The sequence below is a fragment of the Bubalus kerabau genome, chromosome 1 (genome assembly GCF_029407905.1).
Source record: "Bubalus kerabau isolate K-KA32 ecotype Philippines breed swamp buffalo chromosome 1, PCC_UOA_SB_1v2, whole genome shotgun sequence".
Taxonomy (NCBI): domain Eukaryota; kingdom Metazoa; phylum Chordata; class Mammalia; order Artiodactyla; family Bovidae; genus Bubalus; species Bubalus kerabau.
Window position 1 is genome coordinate 195,959,938 of NC_073624.1, and position 20,372 is coordinate 195,980,309.

At 40.0% G+C, this 20,372-nt stretch overlaps 1 protein-coding gene across 2 annotated transcripts in view; it reads left to right on the forward strand.

The window, feature by feature from the left end:
- Positions 1-18,949, forward strand: part of ALDH7A1 (aldehyde dehydrogenase 7 family member A1) — a 34,735-nt gene extending 15,786 nt beyond the window's left edge. Inside the window, exons 8-18 of one of the 2 annotated variants that reach the window (XM_055548782.1) lie at positions 1,856-1,933; positions 3,779-3,876; positions 6,413-6,454; positions 8,338-8,432; positions 10,716-10,800; positions 11,725-11,831; positions 14,182-14,298; positions 15,515-15,612; positions 15,857-15,930; positions 17,188-17,263; positions 17,789-17,807. In XM_055548782.1, coding sequence (XP_055404757.1) covers positions 1,856-1,933; positions 3,779-3,876; positions 6,413-6,454; positions 8,338-8,432; positions 10,716-10,800; positions 11,725-11,831; positions 14,182-14,298; positions 15,515-15,612; positions 15,857-15,930; positions 17,188-17,263; position 17,789 — 871 coding nt within the window. In that variant the 3' untranslated portion in view covers positions 17,790-17,807. Of the gene's footprint in view, positions 1-1,855; positions 1,934-3,778; positions 3,877-6,412; positions 6,455-8,337; positions 8,433-10,715; positions 10,801-11,724; positions 11,832-14,181; positions 14,299-15,514; positions 15,613-15,856; positions 15,931-17,187; positions 17,264-17,788; positions 17,808-18,783 lie in introns of those variants that run through there. The other variant, XM_055548776.1, reaches the window with a different exon arrangement.
- Positions 18,950-20,372: the final 1,423 nt, after the last annotated feature.

Sequence of the window (20,372 nt, forward strand, 5' to 3'; positions counted from 1 at the left end):
AACATGGCTGATTTTTTTTTTAGATGATTGAGAATATCATCTGATTTTTGTGATAGAAGACAGTAAGTTAAATGACAGATTGTGCTGGAGTTAACCAAAGGTATCATACCATCCACTGGGAGTTTTTATTTATTTATTTTTTTCCACGGGGAGTTTTTAAATTCAGCTGCTGTTCAGACTCATAAGATGACTACATATTGTACCTGTCTGTTCAGAAGGATATAGACAGGAACATAGTTTTCTGGGAGGATAGCATCAGGTACAGGTATTTCTCTTCATTCGTTGTTTTTGGAGCAGTTTATCTGGGGCAAAGGAGCTGAGATCTACACTGGACAGGGGTTACCTTGGCTTAGAAGCTCAATGCCCCACAGAAACCAAAGAGTCTTGTAACAATTCTTGTATGTGTGGCTTTCAGCCACTCACGAGGGGCATGTAGTTACAGAAGCCACAGCGCTCAGAGAAGAGCAAAAGCATGAGGTTCCAGTCATAGTTCACGGGTCGTTATTCCAGTTTAGATGGGGGTGATAAGTCAGGGGTTGCCTTTACCATGAGCCATGTTGTCTAGATAGCATTGTTGACATTGGCGTTTATCAGGTAAGCTGAGGAACAAAACTGAAGAGTTAACCCAAGGTCAGATTCTCATGAATTAGGGAAAGTTTGATTAACTTTTACCCGCAGGTGCAAAGCAAAATGCCTGCCCTTCAGGCGCAGTCAGCTGCTTGTGCAGACAGCAGATACAGCCTGAGTCCCTGGAGAGAATCATACAACCTGATCCTTAGTCTCAGACATGACAACTAGAGCGTGTGACCCTTGATGGGTGGAGGAAAGAAAACAGCTGTAAAGGACATTTGGGGGCCAAGTGGAGAATTTACTTGGGTATGATAATGGTATCTTTTTTATGGAAGTGGGTATAGGATTTAGATCTTTATGAAATACCAGGTAGAAAGTAGCCAGTAGCTTGGGGTGATGGATCAAAAGAATTTTTGCCCCATTGAGGCACCTACTCCTGAGGAAGCTCAAAATCAATGAAAGAACCCTGTTTCAGAGAAATCGAAATTACTGGAGCCATATTTTACAACTTAACATCAGATTTAAATAGCATCGAACTGTGTTTCTCGTTTTGACTCTAACAGCCTCAGTTGTAAGCATAGACTTAAGAAAGGACTGTGCTTGTCCACCTTACTTTAGTCTGGTGGGTGGGGCACTGTTTCCTGACTGAGAGGTTGGTGGGAGGCCAGTAGACACTAGTCCTGAACTTCTCTGGGGTTCTGCAGCAGGTCCTGAGTCCTCTGCTGTTTCCTCCACATCCCCTCTTGGTTTGGGGAACCTTTTTCCTGTCTCATCCTTTACCCTTTCTCTAGCTGGCTCTGGTTGGAAGAGATGCAGCAAAACCTCTCATGGCTAATGGAAACTATCCTTCATTTTCTTCATCTTTCTGGGTTTTATTCCATATATCCCTTTTTATTTCTTTAACATTATTTTAATGGATTTGTGGTGAGAAAGGGCTCCCCCAACCTGCCCCCCAAAAGCCCTGCAATCAGTTTACCACTTTGAACTGGATGTCTTCATAGTTGGGCAGAAGGTATTTGAGAACAGTGATCACTTGGACTTCCTGACCAGTGCTTTAGGTCTTTTGTGTATTTCGCCTGTCTTCTTCTGAAGTTTTTTTTAGGGGGAAAAAAAAAGTTCTGCATTTAAGTGTTTGAAAACCTCCTCTAGTATGTGAGGCCTCGATATTTGAGGGACGGGAGTGAACGTTGAAAAAGGAAAGCCAAATGGTTGGAATTTATTATTTTTCAAAATATGGTAAGAAATTAAATCAGTCCCTTCCTTAAAATCGCCTTTTCTTTTCTAGGATAATAGCCAAAGTTCTGGAGGACAACAAGCTGCCTGGTGCAATTTGTTCCTTGACTTGCGGTGGAGCAGATATCGGGTGAGTCAGCAGGCCCAGAGTGTCTTTCTGCTGAAGGACCTGGGATGATCACCTAGAATCATCTTTACTAGAATTTCAAAACCCAGTATAGTGGAGGAGGTGAGAGTGGTGTTTTGAAATCTTTACTATTACAGATCTCACCGGGTTTTAGTTCATTAATGTGTAGCTGTTGTTGGAGGGTGAGTGAGAATTGTCTTTTTCATTGCCCAGAGCCACTCTTGTAAGGTGTTCGTGTTACACATTGCTGTGCCAGCGTGCAGCCTGTGGTTTCCTGGCGCTTGATTTATCAATGTGCTCACTTACAAAGCAGAGCTGTGGAGCTGTGCTCTGCCGTCTCACTCCCCACCGAGGACACGTAGAATATTCTCTGGGTTCCTCCGTGACCAAAGACGGGAACCCTGGAGACCCAACTTCTGATTTGTTGTTTTTCAAAAGTTGCCATGTAATTCACATACCATAAAGTTCTCTCTTTAAAAATATACAGCTCAGTGGTTTTTAGAATAGTCACAGTGTTGTGCAGCCATCCTCATTACCTTATTCCAGAACATTTTTGTTACCCGCCCCTCAAAAGAGCCTGAGACACAGAGCAGTCACTTCCCCTCCCTCTTCCCCTGGCAGCCCCTCTTCTACTTCCTGTCTCTGTATTTGCCTGTCTGGGATATTTCTTATAAATGGAATCATACAACACGTTGCCTTTGCGTTCGGCTTCTTTCACTTGGCAGAAAGTCACAACCTCCTTTTTCAGCTGGAACGGACTATACTTTCTCTGAACCATGGTAAAAGCTGGTTCTACTGGCCTGGACTTTTTATTAGGTGATGTTTCCTAGGAGTCAGGTCTTAGAACCCTTACTGGTATGGTGAAAGTCTTACTCTTGTCTCCATCTATCGTACTTTATGGGCAGTCTAAAAAAGGAGTAGTAAAGACTTTTTTTTTTTTTTAGATAAGTGAGAACATTTTAGAAATTTTATTTAGAAAATACAACTCCTATATAAAGAGTGCATATAGTAAAGTATTATCTAAATGTCATTTAAAACATGACATTCAAAACATGTCTATCCTTTGACCCACTCTGTTCTTGTACTTAGGACGTGCAGTCCTTCAAGTTGGCCTTGGTATAGCTCAGATGATAACAGTAGTGTGTGCAAGAGGGCTTTAAGCACAACCCCCTCGAGTGTCAGTGCCCATGTGTTCTGGGCTGACCTGGGGAAGCCCACGTGCACAGTGTCATCAAGCATTTCCAGCCCTGCATTGGTCTGAATCTGTGTCTGTCTTGCTTGGCACACACCACACCCTTTGAAGCACTGAGCTATAAGCAAGGAGGTTCAGATTGACAGTGTCTGGTCTACCTTCCTTAGAAACTGGAAATCCTAGCACAGACTTTCTAAGTCAGCTTCCATGAGGGATGATTAGGATATTTTTCTACAGTCTTTGCACTTTTAATTATTTTTCAAAAGTATTTTTTAATTATTTTATTTTGAAGAGTTTATTTGTTTTTAGTCAAGCCACGCAGCATGCGGGATCTCGGTTCCCTGACCAGGGATTGAACCCGTGCACCCTGCATTGTGAGCATGGAGCCTTAACCACTGGACCACCAGGGAAGTCCCTAAACTTTTAATTCTTGAAAGAATCAGTTTTAAGAGACTTCAAAATAACTGAGATGCTCATCGAGGAAATGCTCCAGTTGAAATGTCCAGTCACCCATCAGTACAAGAAGGAATATCTTCCTTAACAACATCCTTGAGGCGATTTCGGTTTATGGAGAGCTCCCAGAAAGGGTCAGGCACTGTCCGATGCCAGCGTTGCTGGGCTTCTCTGCTTGGGTGACCGTGTCTGTTCCCCTGCAGCACAGCGATGGCCAAGGATGAGCGAGTGGACCTGCTGTCCTTCACCGGGAGCACTCAGGTGGGAAAACAGGTGGCCCTCATGGTACAGGAGAGGTTTGGTAAGTGTTGGCTTTATAATGAGCATTTTAATACCCTCAACTATGGATGTGCAATCTAAAGATTGGGTTTTTTCCATGGATTATTTGACTGACTGTCCAAGTAAAAGAAAAGATATAGTTAATAGTGGGTTAATATTAACAGCAGATATAATACCATAATTTGGAAAAGGATGTCATTCCCTCCCTAACTGACTGTAGTAGAATCATATCAAATGTATTTATTAATCTGTATCAGACCAGTTTAGCAAGTAAAAAAAGAAAACTCGTGATTTAAACAGGACTATTCAGAGTACAGGACCTAGACTGAATGTAGTATAGAAGACTTGCGTCTGTTCTTCTCTCATTTATGATGTAGCTCTTGGTGGCTTTGGTAATAACAGCCCCATCCCTATGTAATGTAATATCCACTTGATGCTTAGGCTTCCCTGGTGGCTCAGTGGTAAAGAATCTACCTGCCACTGCAGGTGACATGGGTTTGATCCCTGATCCAGGAAGATCCTACATGCCTTGAAGCAGCTAAGCTGTGCACAACTATCGAGCTGGTGCTCTTGAGCCCAGAAGCCACAACTACTGAAGCCTACATGCCCAAGAGCCCCGTGCTCTGCAACAAAAGAAGCCACCTCAGTGAGAAGCCCACACTAGAGAGTAGCCCCCTCAGTCTAACTAGAGAAAAGCCCACACAGCAAGAAAGACCCAAGAGAGCCAAAAATAAATTAATTTTTAAAAATCCTTTAAAAATAATTCATTTGATGCTTAACTGTTTCAGAGTAGTGGTGGTGAGAACATATTCTCCTGTTGTTACATATGCTGCTATTACCACAAGTAAATAAAAGTTACTTACATGGAAGCTGATTTTGAAGCGCAGTTAAGAAAAAATAAATATATATTTAAAAGGTCAGTAGTAAACACAGCTCTAAGTTGAGGCAAACAGATCTGAAATCTCGGTGCTCAGGAGTGTAAAATGAGAATGGTGTACATAACCTCCTGTATACCTTCCTGGGATGTAAGTTGGCAGCGTGTATCAGGAGCTGTAATATTCATACCCTTTGCCCCTGACCTAAGTAGATAATCGAGAGGTAGGTAATCAGCATCTAATATATGCAACACTAGAGAAGTTGTTAAACAAAAGTTGGCTTGTATCATGGTGATGGGATGCTATATTGTGATGTTTAAAAAATACAGCTCTTAATAATTTAGAGAAAAACTGAACTGATAGGCTTTTATTAAGAAAATAAAGCAAAATTGATTATTATGATCTCAACTGAATATAGATGTATAGGAAAGAGATTGGAAGGCACTGTATCAAATTATGAGGAGAGATTTCATGGTAACTTGTGCCATGCCTTTGGCTTATTTGATTCTTTTTTGCCTTCCCCCCCCGCCCCAAATAATTTTCTACAATGAGCACATAATTTTTAAACTCTTTTATTGTGGTAATATATGTGTGTATATATTATATATATATAAAACAAAACTTTTGGTTTATATATATATATATATATTTTTTTTAACTGTACAATTCAGTTGCATTAAGTACATTTGCACTTACATTGTTGTGAAACTGTCACCATCATCCATTTCCAGAACTTTTTTTGTCTTCCCAACTCTCTACCCATTAAAAACCAATTTCCCATTTCTTCCTTCTCCTAGCCTTTGGGAACAAGCATTCTGTTGTCTGTCTCAGACTTGACTATTCTAAGAGCCTCCTCTTACAAGTAGAATCATACAGTAGATGTCTTTCTGTGTCTCAGTTATTTCGCTTAGCTTAGTATCTTCACGGTTTATCCATGTTGTAGCATGTGTCAGAACTTCCTTTTTAAGACTGAGTAACACTCCATTGTATGGATATACCACTGTTTATCTATCTGTGCATTTGTCTGTAGATACTTGGGTTGATTCTACCTCTTAGCTATTGTGAAAAATGCTGTTGCAAATACTACTTAGGCCCCTGTTTACTTCTTATGGTTAAGTACCCAGAGGTGGAATTGTTAGATCTTATGGTAGTACTGTGTTTAACTTCTTGGGAAATTGTCATATAATTTTCCTCGGTGACTGTACCATTTTACACTAACTGGAGTTTAAGGGGATATAATTTCAAGCTTAGAGAAATTCCAAGACTAACACAAAGAATCCCATATACTCTTTAATAAGTTTTACCAGTCACTTGCCCCATTTTTAAAATCACTTTCTCTTCAGCAGCACACACACACATACACACACAAAACACATACGTATTGTGAGAGTATATTGTTTTTGAACCTTTTGAGAAAGTTGAAGACATTGTATTCCTTTAAATATGTTTGTGTATTTCCTAAGAACAAGGACTTTCTGTCATATAACCATCATACAGTTATTAAAATCAGTCATCTTGACATTAGTGCAATGCTCATTCTTTTTTCTTTTCCTTAAGGTACAACTGATTTATGCTCATGCTATATTTTAAATCTGAAAGTAAAGCAAATGGGATATGCTGTGGTTTGCAGGTGTGTGCAATAAACTGAAATAGGCATTAATTTGTGTTTATATATTTCTAAAGGAAGAAGTTTATTAGAACTTGGAGGAAACAATGCCATTATAGGTAAGGCTGCTTTTTTTGTTTGTTTTCTGGTTGACATAGCTTCAGTAGTCATCCTGAATGTGTAGAACTCGTGTGAGAACTCATCTGTTCTGTGTTGTTTGAGATCTAACCCCGTGCGTGGGAATTTTTCCTTATGAGACAGAGCACAGTGTGTTCATGTTTGGAAAATGTTCCCTGGGCTTAGAACCTGTGTGTGAGACTTTCTAATGTGGCGTGTTTCTTGTTCTCCTATTTTTTTTTTTAACTGGCCACATGTTTCTCTAGAATAAATAAGTCACTCTTATATGATCTGCTTCCAGAAATACTAGTTTGTCATCAGGGGAATGTTGAGTGCTTTCACATTGGGAAGCAACACTTCCCTTAAGGTCTTTTATCACTTAGCTATAGTCTTAGAGATTATTTAATTCTCTTTTTCACTTGTTTGACACAAAAGGAAATAGTCCACCAGCATAACTTCTGGATAATATAATGAATATCAGTTGGTTGAGACTTCATAGAATCATGAATTTTATGATAAAAAGACTTCCTAATTGTACATTGCTATCATTATTGTGTTCGATACTTTTGTGTTTGTGGGGACACCAGAAATAGAAAAAGTGTATGATGAAGGATTTGTTCTGGATGAACGTCTAATCTTGTAAAAGAGAGCTGATTAAGAAATACAGTTAGCATTTATTGATCACTAGGCATTTGACAAGTACTGTGATAACCTGTTTCATATGCCATATGTCATTTAATCCCACAGTAGTCCCATGAGGCAGATACCTTTATTAATCTCATTTGAAGGTTACCCTGAGGCTTAAAATGATATGTGCCTAAAGTGACCGAGTCAGCATTTGTATCCTGGCAATCAGACGCCAGAGCACAGCTCTCTTTCTAAAACTCCTTCCTATCGTCCATTAGTACCCCAGATAATAGTATTCCATTTTATGGGTGAGGAAACTGAGGCTTAAAAAGGTAAAAATAACACAACTAAAAAGGGATGGGGATGGATAAGAACTTTGGTCTGTTTGGTTGTACAAACTACCTTCTTAACCATCACATTAGTCTGAGAATGCTATTAGACTGGGCAGGGGAAAATTGAGGATGTAAAAGGCAATTGGGACTGTAAGTTTATGGAAGGAGTGGAAAGGAAAGAGTTATAAGTAATACAGTGTATTACTGGAAGGGTTAATCTTGTAAAGACAATGCTCGTTTTTTCTTCAGAGGGCAGAAGAGTAGGAGGAAGGAATATAGACAAAAGGGGAGAGGAATCTGGAGGTGATTTTGCGTTGATCTCTTCAGAGTTGCAGAGGAAGCAGGAAAGGGCTTATCCAAGATTTTTTGCAAGTGCAGGGTAAGGTCATCTGGTGAGGGAGTAAAGGGCACGAGGGATTTGAGAGATTTTAAAAAACTTCTATAGAGGGGGGAATAAGTGGCATTTAAGGGAACAGACTGATGCAGGTGAGGGTGTAGATATTGTTAGAGAGCTTGGTTTGATGTTGGTAATAAATCAGAAGGGTCCCAATGGGCTCTCTATGGCCCATGGAAGCTGCCATTGTAATCGGCTGTGGGGTTGAGGGTGGAGGCAAGTAAAACTGACAAAGACAACCGTGTCTTATAGAAGAGATCATGTGCGAGTGCAGACAAGGCTTAGTCAGCCCCAGGAACTCCCGAGAGGTGAAAGATAAAACAGGTCGGAAGAGGATGAACTCATCGCTCTATTCTCGTATCATTTTCCCTGGGAGAGAAGTTGCCTCTGCAGTGTGAACCTGCTCATCTTAGAGAAATAGTTCTGATGTTCTCTTCCTGTGCTTTCTAAAGGCATCATCTTACACCACTTAGTGTCAAGGACCTTGTCTGCCTACTTCACGACACTAATGGGTGTGTTTTGTTTCCCTAAGCTTTTGAGGACGCGGACCTCAGCTTAGTCGTCCCCTCAGCTCTCTTTGCAGCCGTGGGGACAGCCGGCCAGAGGTGCACCACCGCGAGGCGCCTGGTGAGTGTCTGCGTGGGCATGTGAGGGCGTCCCGCTTTTCCATTGCCATTTTTTAACACACTGTACCATTCAGGCAGTGTGATAGAAGCGCTGCTAGAAACCTGCAGTTTCTGAACATGGTTGATGCTCCTGCTCTGTTCTGTGCTCATGGCACATTGTGCTGGTCAGTGGGGGTCCCTGCCTCAGCTCTGCCCCAAGCTGGATGTGGTCCAGCCCTCCCTGGAGTTGGACTTGGGATAGACCTGCTTTCAATCCTGCACCTAGCAATGTGGACAGAGTCCCATGTCACTTGGAGAATAAAACAACCTTAACACCCTATGGGCTTGCAAAGAGTTGGACACGACTTAGAGCCTGAACAATAACAACAAAACATTTGAAAAATTCAAAACTGTTTGCTAAAAGATAGACAATTTTGGCTTTTTTATAAAGACATTTTAAGTAGTAAAATATTTTAAAAATTAAAACAATTTTGGCCTGTAAGTCAAGTCTTGGATTTGACTTGATGTGACATAATTCTCTGGAAAGTAAATGTATGTGTATTCTCTCTTTAGAAATGTCTAAGTCTGTACACATAGTGTATAGAGCACATAAATATTAAGGGAATATGATGAGAGTGGTTTCCCTTCAGTGTTTGGGGCTTGGAAAGTTTAATATCTACCCTTAGTTTTGGGCTGGATTTTAAAATTTTTTTTATGGGATACAGCCTTGATTTTCATGACTCATGCTACTGAAAACTTGTGCCAAACAAGTTTTGATTAGGCAGAAAATTTTTAAAAAGGCTACATTTGCCTTTTTAAAAATAATTATTGTTGATTTTTCTTCCTGTCATTAAAAAAAAAAAATCGAATTATGGAGGAATTCAGTTCAGTTCAGTTCAGTCGCTCAGTCGTGTCCAACTCTTTGCCGCTCCATGAATTGCAGCACGCCAGGCCTCCCTGTCTCTCACCAACTCCCGGAGTTCACCCAAACGCATGTGCATCGAGTCAGTGATGCCATCCAGCCGTGTCATCCTCTGTCGTCCCCTTCTCCTCCTGCCCCCAATCCCTCCCAGCATCAAGGTCTTTTCCAATGAGTCAACTCTTCTGAGGTGGCCATAGCTTTGAGTTTTTCCTCTCAGCCACAATGAATGTGAACAAATTCTTTATAAGATTAGCATAATCTAAATTAGTTTTAGAATAAGATAATAGGGAAATTAAGTCTTTACTTTTGCCATGACTTCTCATTTTCACTTTTCCTATATTGTACAGTGAATGAATATCAATCTTTTCTTTGTTTTTGCGTTATTCAGTTGAAGTTCTCAAAAACATTTAATAAGCTACAATTTTCATAAAGTATTTATAATTTATTAAATTTGTTCACCTTAAGCATTTATTACATTAAAGCTTAGAAGGAAACAGTCATACTCCAAAATATTATAGTCTTAATTACATGGCAAACTATGAAATGATGTAAATGTCAAGTATTTTTTTATTTGGTTAACTTTTGTTTTTCTATTGTGTCCTGGAGCAAATATGCATAGCTATGCTTTCTATTAAGTGTCAAATATTAAAGGATACTATTTGGGTCAAATATCAAAGGATACTATTGTATCCTTTCTATTAAGTGTCAAATATTAATGGATACTATTTGGGTCATAACCCAAATCAATTTCTATAGGGACAGTAGTAGTCTTTAGAAAAATCCACTCCAGTACTACACACCTCTGTATGATTTATCATTGGCCCTCTGTATTCAAAATCGTCTGTTTCAACCAACTGTGAACCATGTAGTCCTGAAGCATTTATTCTAGAAAAATATTTTTATACAGGGGGACTTGAGCAGTTCAAACCCATGTTGTTCCAGGGTCACCTGTATAAATCAGTACTATTAAGAAAAGTTGGGAGAACTTCCCTGGTGGTCCAGTGGTTAAGACTATGAGCTTCCAAGGCAGGGGGCCCAGGTTCGATCCCTGGTTGGGGAACTAGATCCCACATGCTGCAACTAAGACCTAGCCCAGCCAAATAAATAGGTAAACCTTTAAAAAAAAAAGAAAGAAAGAAAAAGAAAAATTGGAAGAATTCCCTGGCAGTCTAGTGGTTAGGGCTCTGAGATTTCACTGCTGAAGACATGGGTTCAATCCCTGGCCAGGGAACTAAGATCCCACAGCTTCACAATGTGGCCAAAAAAAAAAAAAATGCTGCAGGAAAAAAAGAAAATTGTACATTGTTAGCAATTTTGTGCATTTATATGTACTATTAATAGTGCATTTATATTTCCTAATCCCTTGAATGTTTCTTCATTTAGTTCTTACATGAAAGCATCCACGATGAAGTTGTCAATAGACTTAAAAAGGCCTACGCACAGATCCGTGTTGGGAACCCCTGGGACTGTGAGTATCTGGTTGAGTTCAGAGATTTTCTTTTTAACTGCTGATGTTATAAGAGTTTCTGATTTTCTACATATATATTTTCCCTTTCCGAGAGGCCCAAGGGACTCTGAAGCAGGTTATTATTGGGCAGTTGGAGTGACAAGTCTGCTCCGAGTTAGGATCTGAGTGTTTCTTGTGAGCTAGTGCATGAGCTTGGGAAATGATCTTGAGGTGGGGAGAGTTAGAGGAGCTGCTCTTTCTCTGTTTCCCTCTTTGGAGTTACCACCATCTTCCCTCAGGCAAGGTGGCGAGAGGCACCTACCTGACTTCTCTGCTTCCATTTCTGCCTTCCAGCATAACCAAAGCAGATTTTAAAATGTAATCAGATAATTCACTCTCTTGCTTAACACATTCATTGCTTTTGGACTAAAACTTCGATGCCTTTGGAGCCCCATTTTAGCAAGTTTATAGTCTTGCGTGGTCTGACCTCATCGCCCCCCCGACCCCCTGTGCGCCCTTAACTTGTTCACGACTGCTGGGCCTATGAAGTTCTTAGAGAATAGTCACCCTGTAATGAAGAAGCAGAGCCTATATTTTGACTGCAGTGCTCTGATGAATTTATAGCTCTTTGCCTAGATTTGACCCTCCATGTTTCTCTATAGAAAGCTTATGAGGACTCACTCACTCACACCTGCTATTTTGCAAGTCTTCTGTGGCTGCTTTTGCATTGCATTGGTGGAGTTGAGTGGTCATGGCAGAGACCACGTGTCACACCAAGCATTAAATAGTTACTGTCTGGCTCTTGGCAGAGAAAGATTGCTGAAACCTCCTGCTCTAAACCAAAGTGATACATGAAGGGATTGGTCTGCTCATTGGAATAGCTGTTAGAATAACAAAATGATGCCTTTTAGGGTGAAATGAAGAGCATTCTTTTTTTCTCTTCAGCTAACGTTCTGTATGGGCCACTCCACACCAAACAGGCAGTAAGCATGTTTCTTGGAGCAGTGGAAGAAGCAAAGAAAGAAGGTGGCACCGTTGTCTATGGTGGCAAGGTAAGGACCACTTGAGATCAGGACTTTGTTTTCCTTTTGCGCACAAGTAGGCTCTGGGTAAATTGATGAAATGTGCCTGACTGCTGGCTTTCTTTTCTGCATTCCTTTTGTAACAGGGGAGTAAGTACATATTTGAAAGAATGACAGTGTAACATGCATGGAACATTTCTGAAAAGACACAACTCAGAGCCAAGGTTATCTTTGAATTGAGTGCCTGGCAATTTGTATGGAAGGAAGATGAAGACCTCTTTTTCATGGTACAGGGGAAGACTGTATTCAGTACAGTTTAAATCTGCATTTAGTCGTGATTTTTAAGTCATTTAAGGCAGAGAATCAAAAAAATACACACTACAAGCACTTTAATTTGACATATATTACTGTTGTCAGTGGAAAATTAATTAGTTGGTTTAAGAAAGAAATGGAAAATTTTATTTGAGCCAAGATGAGGATTATAAACCAGGAACAGCATCTTGGAACGTTTGGAGAACCATTCTGCCTGTTAGAAGTCAAGGCAGTTATAAAAGTATTTTAGACAGAGGGCTGTATATTAAATGAGAGTTTACACAGTCTAGAGAAATGTCATTGTGGCTCCTTACAAGATAATGAAGGAGTGTTACATTTTAGGAATTGTATTATTGGTGCTTGGAGACTGTTTGCTCTTTATGGTTAAGCAGGTGTTTCTGCTTATGGGGAGGTTTGGTTGATGCATAATACAGATACACAATGCACAGTAGAGGGGAGAGAGGAGGCCATAGGGCAGAGAAAGCTTTTGATGGTTAAATTTTTCTTGTCTTGCTGTAAAATATGAATTTCATTTCACATTCTATTTGTTTGATTCTTGAGATGTAGATCCAAGGCATTTTCTTCATGTACAATAGAAATTTGTCTTCATCCTTGAATAAGCTATAAGTATCATTTATTATCTACAATGTATTTTCAGTTCTTTAAAAATCACAGTGAACTGAGTCTCTTGCAAAGCTCTCTGAGAGCAGAATCCTTCTCTTAACATTGACACACCTACATTTCACCTGATAGACATGTGTATACATATTTGTATTTTTGTTACTTATTTACCTTGAGGTTTTTTTTTTTTTTAAGCATATAACTTAATCTTTTTAGAAGTAACTTTTTCCCCACCTTGGGTAATATTTGCTTAAGTTACATAATGCAATATAGGATTACAGTAACAAATACAGCGGCTGCATACAGAACTGGGGGTGAATACAGATGACTGTTGGTAAACATACAGCTCAGAACGGTGAGAACAGAATTGTACAGGCACACCGGAGAATTGACACTGGCCAAGCAGCTTGCTGCCGGCATCAGAGTATTTTATAGAAGTTAACGTGGAGATGAACTAGTGATTTGGTTATGTGGAGCTTAGTTAGGAGCGTGTCTACAGTATGCCCTTTTGGAGCTTCAGGTTTCTGTGTTCCTGTGTGTCAGTTTGGTAGGGCTGCCATAACAAAGCATGACAGACTGGGTGGCTTAAGCAACACGTTTATTGTCTCACAGTTCTGGAGGCTGAGTCCAAAATCAAGGTGCTGGCAAGTTTGGTTCTTCCTGATGAGGCCTCCAGATTGCAGGTGGCCACCTTCTCTCAGTGTCTTCACATGGTCTGCCTGGAGAGAGGAGGTCCTTGGTGTCTCTTCTTATGAGCAATTAGTTCTATCTTAAGGGCCTCGCCCACATGACCGCATTTAACTTTGCCTCCTTGAAGGTCCTGTCTTCAAATTTAGTCACAGTGGAGAAGGTGAGGTTTAAGGCTTCAACGTAAGAATTGGGGAAGCGGTAGGCGGTGGGGTACGTTGTAACAGGATGGATATAGATTACCTCTTTAAAAATTATGTGGAGTTAAAAATAGCCACCTGTAGCTGGGTTTATTCACTGTAACTTGGTCATGATGCATAGCCTGGCTCTCTGTCCTTGACCCTTTTTTCTTTTCTTTTTCTGACCTACTAAGTTAGAACCAATAGGTGGCAGAGAAATTTTCATTCATGATGGGAAGTTATTTTGGAGAAATAATTCACTTATAAATGATATTTATTTTTTTTCCCAAAAGTATAGGCATGGAACTTCCCTGGCAGTCCACTGGTTAAGACTTTGCATTCCAATGCAGGGAGTGTGGGTTCAATCCTTGGTTGGGGAACTGAGAATCCCACATGCCCCACAAAAAAAACCAAAACAGAACAGAAGCCATAATGTGACAGATTCAATAAAGACTTTAAAAATGGTCCATATAAAAAAAACAAAACACAAAAAAACCTTAAAGTATAGGCAAAGATGGTATCTGCTGAACCGAAGAACCAAAACCAAATGTTTTTGGTTTTATTTCCGTTCTCTGCTGCAGGTTATGGATCGCCCTGGAAATTATGTAGAACCGACGATCATGACTGGTCTTGACCATGATGCATCCATTGTACACATAGAGACTTTTGCCCCAATTCTTTATGTCTTTAAATTCAAGGTAAAATGTGGATTCCTTCTCTCTTTTCTCTAGTTTAATGTTGAAACAAATGAGAAGACCAGGAGAAAATAAAGGCATATTAAATTTCACTCGGTTAGCCTTTTGGGGAGGTTTTATAAAATGACTCTGATTAGTGGAGATTTGAAAGTTAAGGACAAAATATGATGATCCGAACACTTCAAAAACAATAAAGCATGTTAAGCTAGATGCCAGGGGAATTGAGACAAGCCAAGGGCCAATGTTGAAATTAATGGAGAATGTGGCCCACATTGTCTGTATCACCTGATTCTGAACTCTGTATGCTACGCAATCATCTTGTGCACAAAAGGGACCAGGTAGTTTGATAGTCTGAGTGTTCAATATCAACGGACAAAATGAGAAGCTATAAGCATACAGTTACAACCTGTATCAGAGGACAGGCTGCAGAGGCTTCAGCAGACATAGGTATCTAGAGGGTCTCCTTCCTCACGTGCAGCAGGCCCTACTCTGCCAGCAGAAGCTTAGAGATTGAATCGAAGCTTGGCTACTATGATTAACAGTTAAAGGGTAATGAGACATGCCTTGTTGCAATTATGTGATTGCGTGAATTAAAATCTTGCTTTAAATTGTCTATTGTTATTTCACATAATGTGACTATAAATTATAGTTTCATGTTTTGTCATGTGTCTACATGTTTGAGTTCCTGAGCATATCATTTAGCCCCTCTTGCCTAATCTGTAAATTTGGGATAACATTGAGCCTATGTCATTGGCTGAGAATTAAATATATAAATGTATGTTCAATGCCCGGGTCAGTGTGTTTATGCTGCATGTAGTAAGAGCTTAGTAAATCATAGATCTTATATGTAGTGGCATGAACGGAAGAATGTACTTGTGTGTGTGTGTGTGTGTGTTTTATATTTATTTGGCTGTGCTGGGTCTTCATATGGAAACTCTTAGTTGCAGCGTATGGGATCTAGTTCCCTGATGAGGGATGGAACCCAGATCCCCAGTGTTGGGAACACTGAGTCTTAGCCACTGGACAGCCAAGCAAGTCCGCTTATATGTTTTTCTCAAAGTTCATTTGAGGGGAAGATCCCACAAAGCACTGTATTAGGAAGATGTTGACTCCTTAGTTCCCCTACGATTACACTGGTAAATTTTATGGAACGAGTTTACCATTAGTGGTTGGACCTGACACTGTATCATCTAACAGCTTCCAATGTCTGTCCTTTTAGAATGAAGATGAGGTCTTTGCATGGAACAATGAAGTCAAACAGGGACTTTCAAGTAGCATCTTTACCAAGGATATGGGCAGAATCTTTCGCTGGCTTGGGTATAACTGTCTATTTTGAAAATGTATATAAGTCTGATTTGTGTGGTGAATAGACTTTACAAAAAAGAAAATGACACCATCATAGGTGAAAATCTGTTTTTCAGCATTGAGAATCTTAGAAGTTTTGTTTGGCTTATTTATTTATTCATTTGTGTGTGTGTGTATATATATATATATATAATTTTTTTTTTTTTAAACTTCCCTATATTTTGCTTTCACTGTGCCTCCCTTTTTATATACGCAGACCAAAAGGATCAGACTGTGGCATTGTAAACGTCAACATTCCGACGAGTGGGGCTGAGATTGGAGGTGCATTTGGTATGTGGAGAATCCTTTTTCTTTTACCATGTTGGACAACATGTGTGAAACATTGTCTGCCAGGAAAGCATAGAGACTGGGTACCCAAAGCTTTTATTGGGAGTTGGTCACGCAGGCATGCAAGGCCTAACACGCCCCCAGATTTCAGACTCTCAGAAGGAAAACGGGTATTAAACATAAAACTGCATTGATTGCCCAGTGAGACCGTATGGGGAGCTGGTGAGCCTGTAAATTTCCAGATGCTAGCGGCATTGTAAACAGATCTGCTGTGTATCTTCTGCACAGATTGTAACTTTTCTCAGACTTTGACGTTATGTATTACTTGTCTTCTGGTTTCCATTACTGTAGCTGAAAAGCCCAATCCACTTTGATTTCTGATCTTTCCCCTCACTTCAAAAGTTTGGGGTCTGTTACTTACGTCTGATGTTCTGAAATTCTTCAGTAATATGCCTCAGTAGAGGTCTTGGTAAAATTCTTGTTGCACAGTCAGTGGGCTAGTAATTGGCCTTAGCATTGGAACTCACAGATTTTAGTTGTGGAAAGTTTTTGATAGTTTTGTTTTGGTGGTGTTTTTTTCCCCCTTTGATTTTTTTTTTTTTTTTTTCTGTTTTAATTTCTAGAACTCCTATTATTTGAATGTTATCTCTTGAAGAATTATCTAATTTTTTTTTCCCTTTATCTCATTAGTCTTTTTGAGAGATTTCTTCAAACTTCTTCTAATCCTTCTCTCAAGTTTTTTCTCCTCTGCTCTTACCAAAAAACAATATTAACTGTACTTTGATAGCATACTTTTAAATGTAGCCTTTCCTTGTTTTGTGGAATCATTATCTTTTTATAATATCTTTAAAAATATTAATATAACATTTAAGCATTTTATTATTATAAGATTAGTTTTTGTATATTTTAGAAAATTATATAGAGATAAGTGTAAATGGGAAAATAAATTATATTTCCCTTGTCTAGAGGTTTCTACTCTTAACACCTTGGTCTAAGGTTTTTTTAAGGTTGCCTTCTGCTGCTTGATATTTCTATTTTTTGTTAATTCCTTTAACTTTATTTTCCACAGTAGTTCCCTTTTTTGTGTTTGTTTTGGTCTCTGTCTTTTATTTATTTGTTTGCAGAGGAGCTACTCTGGCCACAGGTAAGGTAACTGGTCAGGTAGCTCTGGTCCCCTGGTGTCTTTATTTCCATGATGCTGAGTAGGAGCCCACACAGGCGCTGCTCACGAGTCATGAGCTGTTTTGTGCACTTCTCTAGGAGGAGAGAAGCACACTGGCGGTGGCAGGGAGTCGGGCAGTGATGCCTGGAAGCAGTACATGAGAAGATCTACTTGGTAAGAGAAGGCTTTGGGGAAGCAGTTTGGCCTTACATCCTCTGGAACATGCTTTACACATTTCTGCTTTCTGCTCTGTGTTTGTGTAATTTCTCTTGATTTTGTGTTTCTAACATTCCACAGCTCTCGCCTCCCAGATCATCCACTTGGTACTGTTATTTTCCTAGCTGTCCTCAGCTAGTGCCCAGCGCCTGACTCTGAAACCAGTGCTTTCTGTCTAGCGACAGGACCGTAGCAAGACACTTGAGGTCATCCCGCAGGATAAAGCGGAAGAGGCTGTCCTTTGAGTTTTTTCCCTGGGTGTGGTTAACCTACCCCTGCAATCTTCCAGGGTAGAAGGACATGGAGATGGGCGGGCTGCCTGCAGGCTTGGCTAGTGAGTGGGGGAGATCCTGCTCTCTGGGAATAGCGAGCATGAACCTTGAAAGTAGAACAGCGCAAGGGTAGCCGGTGAGGGAACCTGTTGTTGGGAGATTTTGATTAGGACTTTTTACTTGTTTTCTATTTTCCCTCCCCTTTAAATAGAAATTGCTCCACCCAAGTGCAATAAGATGGTATGTGAGGTGAGGCCCGTGTGGTTTTAGGTGTTAAAGGAGCACGGGTGAGGAACCGGGACACTGTCTTGGTCTCATTTACTGTTTCTCCCTGGCTCTAGAACCTCAGAAGGAGCAGGTGGGGGGTTCTGTAGCAACTTCATGTAGGTCAGGAATTTTTTTTCCCCCTCCAGCTTTACTGAGGTATATAATTGAGAAAATCGCAATATATTTAAAATGTATAACATGATGATTTACGTATGCATACATTGTGAAAAGATTCCCACGGTCAGGTTAGCACATCCTTAGCCTCACATCATTGTGTGTGTGTGCACGCACGTGCATGCATGCTTAAGATCTACTCTTAGCAAATTTTTGAATGTATGTCAGGAGTTTCTGAGGTGCTTTGGCTATGGCTTGTTTAGTCTCAGACATATGCATGCTCTTTGTCTGATTCCCTTTTGTTGAAGACAGTCTTGTTCCTTTTATTTGTCTTGTGTACTTGGGATCTAGGGGACCAAGCATGTATTAATAGCTGCAGCCTTTTTGGAACCCATTTAATGGGGACACTCTGTGTCAGGAGTAAAGCCAGATGGCTAAAAGGGAACCTTTTATTTTCCAAATTATTATAGTTCTTATCTTATCAAATGTGAATCCCTGTGTTTTTCCTGCTAATTCACTGCACGTTATTGAGAGACATAAAGAAGATGAAGTTATATTCTCCATATTCTTTACACCCTGAAAACTACGACTAACAGATATGCTGTGTCTTTTCAGACTTTTGTGTTTCTCCTTTTTTTTTTCTTTTATAAAACTGGATCTGTACTAACATTTTGTATACTAATTTTTTTCACCATCTTATAACTTGAACATTTGCCCTTGTTGACATATTGCAGATCGGCTACATTTTTTTCATGACATAAAATTTCCTCTATTACGTGTGTACTGTTCTTCATTTAATTTTGTTCATTTTTTAACCCCCCTTAGTACCATCAACTACAGTAAGGACCTTCCTCTGGCCCAAGGAATCAAGTTTCAGTAAAAAGTGCTTTAAATTGACATTTCAAGTCTTTCACGCATTGTTACAACTCTTTCTTCTGAAGAAGACAAAGAAAATGAGTATTTGCTTTGAATAAATATATCGTTTTGAATATGACGGTGGCTAATCCCTTATGCGTCTGAGGCCTAAATCAAGAGACTCATTTTTTAAAAAATAAAAGTTTTCATGACATCATCTCAAGTAATAAAAAGTAGAGTAGGTGAATTTTTATGTTACTAGTCGTTACTGATTTTTTATAATTCAGAAAAAATAATAGTACATGTCATGGTTTGAATTTGGAAAAAATCAGAACATAATAGAGAAGAAAATAGAAGTCTTGTCAGTAGATGCAGGAACATCTCCTAAGCAAATAAAGAAATCCGTGGCGAGCTTGATTCACGTCACCCTCACACCCTGGAAAGGGTGTGATTGAAGAGAGCGTCCCTTGTTGATGGAGGACCATAGCACAGTTGCGCTTGTGCATCGACTTGGTGTTTAAGATGACTGAGGACATTCATCTCCATCCAGCTTCTCTCGCTCAGGATAACCTGTGTCACCACAGAAGCAATTTGCGAGACAGACGGAGATTTGCCCCTGCCCCACCTAGAACCTGCACCTGTGGATGACTGGACTTCTATGCAAAGCACCTCTGGATTTCTTAGGCAACCTCAGACCATCCTTTTTAGCCGTTAGGCTTCTGTGATTGCCTTTAGGTTTGCTCTTAGAGAATACCAAGTGTGTAGCAGCGTGTGTTTGCAGTGACCTCGGCGTAGTTCACTTTCTCTTTGCTGAGCATCTGCCTCCTCCTCTTGAGAATCTGCCCAGGAGCCCCTGGAGTGGTTCAGCCAAGGGCCCTGCCAAGCACACACTGGCTCCTGCAGTTCCATCTTCCTGGCAGCCTTCGCTCCCCTCATGGGTAGCAGCTACCCAGCACCTTGACTCCTGCCAGAGTGGATTGGGCAGAAGCCTTGGAAGAAGATGACGTTTGTACAGGACCTGATGTGTCAGGATGTATTGGAGAGATTTAGACAATGGGCAAAGAGTTTGGGGCTGAGTTATGACAGAGAAGCAAGCAAATGAAATGACCAACCAATTTAAAATTTGTCAGGGAAGGAATGGTATTCATAGCATATTCTATGGCCCAGCTGTGACTAGTGTTCACCTAGGTAAAGCTGTGGTCAACCTTGAATATTAAGCCAAACATGGTGATAAACCTTTTTAGAGCATGTTGGCAGGAGTTCAGGGTATGAGAGTAGGTTAGAAAGGCAGGCAGTTATGTTCTGTGGTGGAGAATCAATAATGTCCAAAATTACAAAACAGGAAATACCAACATAGGCTTATAAAGATAGGGAGGAAATTCTGAAAAAATCTTTTCTTTAGGAGAAGGTAAATTGGTTGAATTGGTTGGGGTGGGGAGGGACATGGAGAAGGAGGCATTACTGTTTTCCATAACAGGTCTTATAGAGCTGTTTCTGTCTTTAAATCAAAAGGATGTATAAGTTTGATTAAAAATTAAAGCCAATGAAAAAGAAAATGA